At 36.1% G+C, this 8,420-nt stretch overlaps 1 protein-coding gene across 1 annotated transcript in view; it reads right to left on the bottom strand.

Annotated features, from left to right (window-relative positions):
- CDC14B (cell division cycle 14B) overlaps positions 1 to 8,420 on the bottom strand; it is a 106,431-nt gene that overhangs the window by 24,006 nt on the left and 74,005 nt on the right. Inside the window, exons 8-10 of the mRNA XM_006902196.1 lie at positions 4,235 to 4,373; positions 3,872 to 4,031; positions 2,897 to 2,994 (exon numbers count right to left, since the gene is read on the bottom strand). Coding sequence (XP_006902258.1) covers positions 2,897 to 2,994; positions 3,872 to 4,031; positions 4,235 to 4,373 — 397 coding nt within the window. The remainder of the gene's footprint in view (positions 1 to 2,896; positions 2,995 to 3,871; positions 4,032 to 4,234; positions 4,374 to 8,420) is intronic.

The following is an 8,420-nucleotide window of genomic DNA, read 5'->3' as shown; positions in this document are numbered from 1 at the left end:
AAAATAAAAATTAAAAAAATAATTACAAGTACTTGTGTATTTCTGACCAATTTCCCTTCTTTTAAAGTATGGTAACTTCCAACAGAGGTGGAAAAAGAACTTGCCTCCAAGTGACCAGTGGAGTCAGGAATTGAATTTCTATTTCTCAATTCAGTCTGCTACTGATAATTCTCTCTCTCGGGGGCTTTTATTTCTAAAGATAGAATAAAACTTGGTGGAGAAAATAAACCTCAAGCTGAACTTTCCTAAAGAACCTAAAATATTACAAATAAAAGCAAATGATAACTGAAATAGTAAAAGAGGGACTGAGCAAAATGTTCTAACAGAAGAGGAAGGGAAGTTTGTTGTGACTAATCTAAGTTTCCAGTCTTTCCACTTAATGAAGAGCTTAGAAAAACTTCAGCATTTTGCTTTTTTTCCTTAAAAGTATGACTTATGTGCATTTGACCCCTGCTTCTTTGACAGCTTATATGTATGTTTGAGTGGTCAAGGGAAGGTGCATGCAGAGGCTAGATTCAGAATTACAATTTACAATAAAAGAAGATTGTGAGTTCCTTTCTTATACTTTTAATTTTTAAAAGGGAAATTTTCCTTAGATTTAATTTCTTTCAAGACAGTTACAAAGTTTTGTTCCTTTTATGGGTAAGGTGGGAGTGTAACAAATCACAGCACAGACCAACATGGACCTAAGAAACATTAAGATCCAAGTGAAAAGTAGTAAATTAAGATAGCTGCTCATTGAACCATTAATCCCATTCAACTTTTATTCTGGGAATCCTAACATATCTGGGTGAACAGAGTAGCATGTAAGTGTCCTCATCCCAACAACATTTAAATTTTTCTTTTCATTAGTTGTTTGCTTTTACATTACCACAAATCTATCAGCTGACAAAGAGAAACATTTCAGATGACATTTGAACTCTTTACGAAACATATTCACAAAAGTTGCAAAGTATGACAAGGGGAAATTTCCAAAAAGCTCTATTTAACAAGAACTTTCAACTAAGCAAAATTTCCACACCAGACCTCTGGTGACCTAGTGATAAGAAGCTGTGCTGCAATGCCAAAGGCACATGGGTAGAATGCACCAGCTGCTCTGTAGAGAAGGATGGGAAATCTTCTTCCATGAGATTTACTGCCTTTGAAAAGCCACTGGAAGGTCAGCTATGAGTTGGTTTTGACTCAATAACTCTCAACTTGATATCAGGCAATAAATAATTGAGAAATAAACTGATGATACAGATTTTTAAAATAAAAACCAAAACTTAACACTTGGATACAATGAAAAATTCCTACAAAATATGTCTCAATGTTTTTTCAGTCTTATGATCTTTAGACATGCAGTACTAGCAACATTCAAAGCTTGTTTAAAACTGGTATTCTCAGGACACACTCCAAACCACTGAATCATAATCTGCCTTTTAATCCCCTCTGGTAAATCAAATGCACACTGCAATTTGAGAAGTATCACTCTACAATACTACCTGTTTTCTCTATCAATGTCTAAAATTATATTCAGAAGATTATCTGGAGACACTATAATATTTCTGTTAAAAAATAACCATAGGTATTAAAACCATTGATGAAGATTTTAAAGTAGAATGTAGAATTAAAAGAGTGAAATTATGCAAAATGCACCATTCCACCAACATCCTTATTAACTGAAGCACCACTAAACTGTGCACAGAATATTCTATATATTAGTATAATCAATATTAATGCTATATATTCATATGGTATCTCATTATAATAAAAACTACCATTCTTTTCTTTGAATCTTTTAAGAACTTCTAAGGGCAAACACCTGTATCAGATAACATGTGCTTCATATGTGATTCTACTTAAAACTTCAGATTATGATCAGATTTATGCTCTGAAAAAGCATCTTTCATTTAAAAAATTAATTCTTCTCTGCCATAAATGTTTATTATATTTCTAGTTCTTTATCATATTAATAATGAATAAAAAAATTTCCATCTCCATCATCAAATTTAACAAAACAAATTTTAAAATCTAATTTCTCACAATAAAAAAAGTCTGTGTGATTAATTGAAAGAGAAAAAAAAATACAAAAATACCCCAAACCAAAATCCACAATATACTTTGTAAATTTTCATACAAATCACAATAAAAAAGGCTTTAAAAAAAGAAAAATGATATCCCTGGGAAGAAGGAGACATTGCACAAGTGGGAGTATCGATTAGACAAAAGCCTTGTCAAAAGCTCATATTTTAATATTATTATATTTCTAGCAATCCTTGATATCCCACAAAGTTGAATCCAAGCTAATGTGCAAGCAAGTGGATGTGTGGACACTTTAACTATAAAGTTTTCTATTCCCATGTTTAACCTACTTCAGTAATTTGAAAATAAATTCAATACACTGAAAAATACAGCGTATATGTCAGTTCATTGTTCTACCAAAATAATATGATACCATATCTTAACTGACTGAATTATTATATAAAAACAAATTATTCTAATTATAATAGTGAATATAATTAAAAGCAGTAAAATGTTGGTAACTTGTTTGAATGTGCACATGAGCAATCTTTCCACAGCCAGGCCCTGGCCTTGTTCTCACTGTTGATAATGAGCTTTTCCATTGACTCTTTCCACAGGACAAAACTGTCATTCCACATCCGCTGACATTCTCTTGAGAGTGGCACATATAGGTTTTCCTGTGGAAACAGGGCACTCCTGAGATGGTTTTTCTATCTATAAAGGCCTAAAAGTTTGCAACAGAAGGTGAAGGTAAACATTGATAATTGTTTTTTTTAAAGTGTTAAAATGTATATGGTACTACAGAGAAAAGTATATGGGGAATAAAAAAACTCATGAAGGACCGCACATCCATATTAAACAACATTTATCAGACAGAGGAACTCAGACTCACGTGAGAGGAATAACATTTGCTTTCGATTGTCTTCTGCTTTTCAGGGCTCGAAGTCTGTCACCTTGTGTCATTCTATTGATTTCATCATCATCACTGTACTGTGTAAGTAAAAAAAAATACTGAGTTAATGATTTAAGTTACACCATATTAATGCAGTAAAATATAGCAGCTACCTTTACTACATATACCCCTATTAACTTCATGTTTCTGCTAACCTTTGTATTATTTTCTCCTTTCAAAATAATGCTACATTATTTCTAGAAATCCAAAAGTTGACTTTCACATACACAGAACCCAAAAGCATGCTTTCATTTATAAAGCATATTGACACTGAAAAGGCATAATGGGTTTTCAAGGTTTTGTTAAAATTTAAAACTTTGAAATTAAAGTTTACATGTGGTAGTGGTGCTGTTTTGTTTTGTTTTTAGTTCCCTAATTAACTTCAGGAGAGCTTTGGTGGCCTAGTGGCAAGAAGCTGCCAGGTGTTGAGTGGAAGAAAAATGAGCATTCTCCTCCCATGAGATTTACTGACTCTGAAAACTTGCTGGAGGGTCAGTTATGAGTTCGTTCCAGCTCCGTGGTACACAACAGCAATAGCAATGAATGACTTCAATTTTACTTAATTTAGGACTGCTCTAGATTTTCCATTTGAGAGTTACTGGTTTCTTAAATTTGATGTAATGAAATGGAAAAAATGTTGAGGTTGAGGTGTAATATCTGAAGTGCTTATTTCACATCCCTCTTCTTTCCAACTGTGTCTAGTTGGGTAAAAACATTAACTTTATAGACACACAACCCTGTTTTAACAATTTGGAGTCAAATATTCCTAAAGAAGGCTATATATATGTAAAAAAAAGTGACAATTATCTATCAAAATGTGCTTTATTATGTTTATATACAATTGTTCCATACTCTAAATGGTTCTCAACAGAATTTAAAGCAATTGCAACAGCACAATGGAGACAATTCGATTACCGGTTCAGGTTCTTGCTTGTCTTTATTCTTGACCATATTTATTGAAATGTCATCTACACCCAAGAGGAGTTTTGAGACAGCTGCTCTATGTTTTTCATGCTCCTGGTCTCTCAGTTTTTGACGAAAACAGTCACCTTCCAGCCAGAGACCTGCTTCTTTCCTAGAGTATTTAAGTAACACATGATACTGTTTTCCAGAAACAAATACATAAACATCTTTTCTTTGCTAGACTATTTCTTTTTACTGGAGACTAAGACAAAATCTTTACTCCCCATCATAATTAAATTCTGTTTCTGTTCAGCCTATTTAATTTCTAGGCCCACTAGCTCCCTGGGAAATTACAAAAGATCTCCATCTACTTACATCACCAAAAACTGCTGCTGTGGTCCAATCACAGAGCCAGGTCTACAGATTCGGATCCAAGAAATGGTCTCAGCTGCTGACATCCTGTAATGCTTCATTATGTAGCAGGCTATAAGAGTACCAGTTCGTCCAAGACCAGCTAAGAAAAGGAAAAACAAAACAAAACAAAACAAAAAATAAACAAACAAAAACACAACAAAACAAAACCAACACACCAAACAACAACAACAAAACAAACAATGAAAACTGATTTTATATATTAAAAAGTTCTGTTCTTTTGTTTAGAGGGTTTTCATGGCTCTGCTTTTTCTCAGTGGCAATAGTTCTCAGTTTATACATGGAAATTACCACAAACTAGAATAAAACAGTAACTCAAACCCATAGCTGTACTGTTGGAACTGACTCATAGCTGACCCTTCAGTAAATTTCCAAGATTATAAATCATATGGAAGGAGACTGCTTATCTTTCTCTAGCAGAATTGATTTTGGATTTGAACTGACAGAGAGGCATGGTCTTTGGTTTAACAACATAACTCCTTATAAGCACCTCCACCAGAGTTCCCCAATTACATATATGTTGTTGCATGTGCTATTGATTCAATCATGATTCACAGCAATCATAAACAATACGTATGAACCTTGCCCTATGTTGAGCCATCTAGTTGTTGTTGTGAACCTATTTTCAGATAAGACCACATTCTGAGATTCCAGGAATTACCTAGAAGTTTGTGTCGTTTTTTTAAAAAATTTTTAATTTTTTTATTTTATTATTAGTGTGTGTGTGTATGTGTGTACTGTCAAATTGGATCTGACAGGTACAGGAGATTTTCCCTCCTTCTCCAGCAGCGCATTTGGTAGATTTGAACTGTGCACCTCTGGGATTGCACTGCAGCTTCTTGCCAGTAGGCTACCAGAGCTCTACCTAGAAGTTTTAAAAAAACACTGGTCCCACTCACAAATTTCTGATTTAATTGGTATGGGGTGCAGTCTTGGCACAGGGATGCTTTTAAATAAGTGATTTTATGTGTAGCCAATATTGAGAAGAACTGCTCTGACAAAGATTCTGAAAGAATGTAGTGTTTTCTGCCCTAGGTTTTTTCTTCATGGTACTATCATTTTTCCAGAAACACAAGCCTGAAATCCTGTGATTACTTCATCCAACAGTGTTCAACTCTATTTTCAAAACCTTTCTTCTATGATCTTGTGTACTGACGATTCAGAACCAATTCATAGCTAGAGGCAGTAAATCACATAGGAAGAAATTGTCCATCTATCTCCCATTGAGCAACTGGTGGATTCTAATAGCATTTGGCATTGCAATTCCTTACCACTAAGTCACCAGAGCTCCCTTCTTTTATATAGACAACTTTTTTTTTAACTTTATTGCTGCTGTCTGCTTTCCTTCTCATGCAGACTATTATTACTACCTCCAGATGCTTCTGTTTTCACTCTAGAGTCCAGCAGTCTTCACTGTTACTAGCTTTCTTTTTAAAACAAGATTCAATCATATCTTGTTCTCTACAAGTTTTAAATAGGTCATTGGTGTATTGCAAGTTTCTTGACAGTGGTACAATTGGTATTCTAGCTGGATAATTCATCATCATGGTGGCTCAACATCATAGAATATAAACATTGTTAGGCTCTACTCATTAGATGATAGTAGCACCCCACTCCTAATTACAACTAAAATATTTCCAGATATTGCAAAATATCCCCTTGACGGACACTGTTCTGGTTGCTATAAACAGATCTCTGCAAAAAGCTTCCAACTCCACAAAGACAACATCTTGAGTTTGTTCTGCTAATTTAGGCACCCTATTTCTACTTCTACATGGTCAACACTCTTGGCACCAGTAGCCAGGAAATCAAAAAACGTAGTACGATGGGAAAGTCTGTGGTTAGGGACCTCTCTAAAGTACTCAAGAGCAACAGTGTCTCTCTGGAGACTAAGGTGCGCCTGATACAGGCCATGGTCTTTGCAATCACTTGTTATGCATCATAGAGTTGGACAATGACTAGGGAGGATAGAAGGAGAACTGACGCCTTTGAGCTGTGGTGCTGGAGAAGAGTATTGAATGTACCATGGACTGCCAAGAAAACAAACAGATTCATCCTAGAGAGGGTTAAACCAGGCTGCTCCTTGGAGGCAAGGATTCTGGGGCTTCGCCTGACATACTTTGGACATGTTGTAAGGAGAGACAGGTCTTTAGAGAGGGACATCATGCTGGGCAGTGTGGAGGGACAGCGCAGGAGGGGAAGACCCTCTATGAGGTGGATTGATTCAGTGACTGGGGTAATTGGGATGGGTGTGTCACAAGGAATGAGATTGGCACAGGATAGAGCAGGGTTTAGGGCTGTTGTACATAGGGTCGCTATAAGTCGCAAATGACCTGATGGCACATAACAACAACAAACAATTTCTACTTCTGTAGAGTATAATCAAATCCACAGCAACCTTACAAGATAGTATAGAACTGTCCAATAGGGTTTCCAAAGCTGAATCTATTTAGGAAAAATAACTGCCAAGTCTTTCTTCCCTGAAGCAGCTTGTGAGTTTAATAGCCAACCTTGAGGATAGCAGCTGAGTGTTTCATTACTGCCTCAGGACTCCTCTGATGTACCCTGTTGTTATGTGCTGTTGAGTCAACTCTGATAAATTTTCAGCAGGGTCTTGCTTGCATGTGAAATTAATGATATTGTTCCATAATTTCCACATTTTTTTCAAGTATCTTCTTTGGAATGGGAACAAATATGGATCTCTCCAGTCAGTTGGCCAGGCAATTTTCCTCCAGATTTCTTGGTACAACCTGATAAGCGCATCCACAGCAGCATCTGTGTGTTGCAATATGTCATCATTTCCCAACGTCTTGCTTTTTGCCAGTTCCTTCAGAGTAATTTGAACTTCCTCTTTCATCACCATAGGCCATTGATCATGAAATTCTTCCAATTGTTTCTGCTATAATGACTCTGTGTACTCCTTCCATCTTCTTTTGAATGCTTCCTATGTCTTCCAGCATTCTTCCCACCACATCCTTAAGTACTGCAACTCAAGGCTTGACTTTTTTTTCCTTCAGTTCCTTCAGTTTAAGAAATGCTGAGAAAGTTCATCTCTTTTGATTTTCTAACTCCAGCTCTTTGCATACTTCAGTATAATACTTTGCTTTGTCTTCCAGTGCTGCCCTTTGAAATCTTCTGTTCAACTCCTTCATATCTTGATTTACCCCCCTCCCCCTTTGCTTTTTTGGTACACTAGTGCAATATTCAGTCTTTTCTGACATCTGTTTTGGTCTTTTCTTCTCCCTCTGTCTTCATAATGACATTTTTAAATTCTTTATGGATGATATTCTTGATAGCCTTCCACAGCTCAGCTGGCTTTAAACTTGTTCCTGTGATGGTCTTTAAATTCAGGAGAGATAGACTCAGGGTCAAACTTTGGTTCTTGTGGACTTGAGTTGATCATCTTTAGCATGCTTCCATATGAGTAGTTGATCTGAGTCACAATTGGCACCTGGCTTAGTTTTCATAGCTGATATTCAGCTTCTCCAACAATTTTTTCTACATATGTAATGGATCTGATTCCCACTCAGGCCATCAGATGAGGTCCATATGTATAATTGCCATTTGTGTTTCTTATAAAAGAATAAATCATTGATTGTTATAGGAAGCCAAACTTCATACCAAATATTTTATGAAAACCCTTGTTCAGGAATTGAAGGATTTACTAATTTCTAAATTAGGGTTTCTCTTGTGACAGATCACAGAAAATGAACTGTTTGTTCCCTGCAGACAAGAGACAGCTAAGGACCCCCTACAGAGGGAGTGTTACTATGTGTGAAATACTTCCTGAGCTAGAGCATTAGGTTGACAATAGAGAAAATTTCAGCTTCATTTACAAGGAATTCTTTTTATGATTTGCTTCACCTGATTATCAATAAATACAGAGAGAGGCGTGGCTTGAGGCCTGTCAGTCAAGAACTGCGGGCCCCCTGTTTTATGCTCTCTGCTCTATCTCATTCCTGGCTGTTTGTCTCATTATTAATAACTATAAAAACACTTTACCCTCGGTCTGCAACATTCTGGTGCCCGAACCTGGAACAAGGTGGTGGTTTCTCTTTGGATAAGGTGATGGTCTTCCTTCCTTCCTTTCCTTTCCTCTTCCTTCCTTCCTTCCTTCCTTCCTTCCTTC

The sequence above is a fragment of the Elephantulus edwardii genome, unplaced genomic scaffold (genome assembly GCF_000299155.1).
Source record: "Elephantulus edwardii isolate Elephantulus edwardi_28Jun2011 unplaced genomic scaffold, EleEdw1.0 scaffold00379, whole genome shotgun sequence".
Lineage (NCBI taxonomy): Eukaryota > Metazoa > Chordata > Mammalia > Macroscelidea > Macroscelididae > Elephantulus > Elephantulus edwardii.
This window is presented reverse-complemented; position numbering and strand designations above follow the sequence as displayed.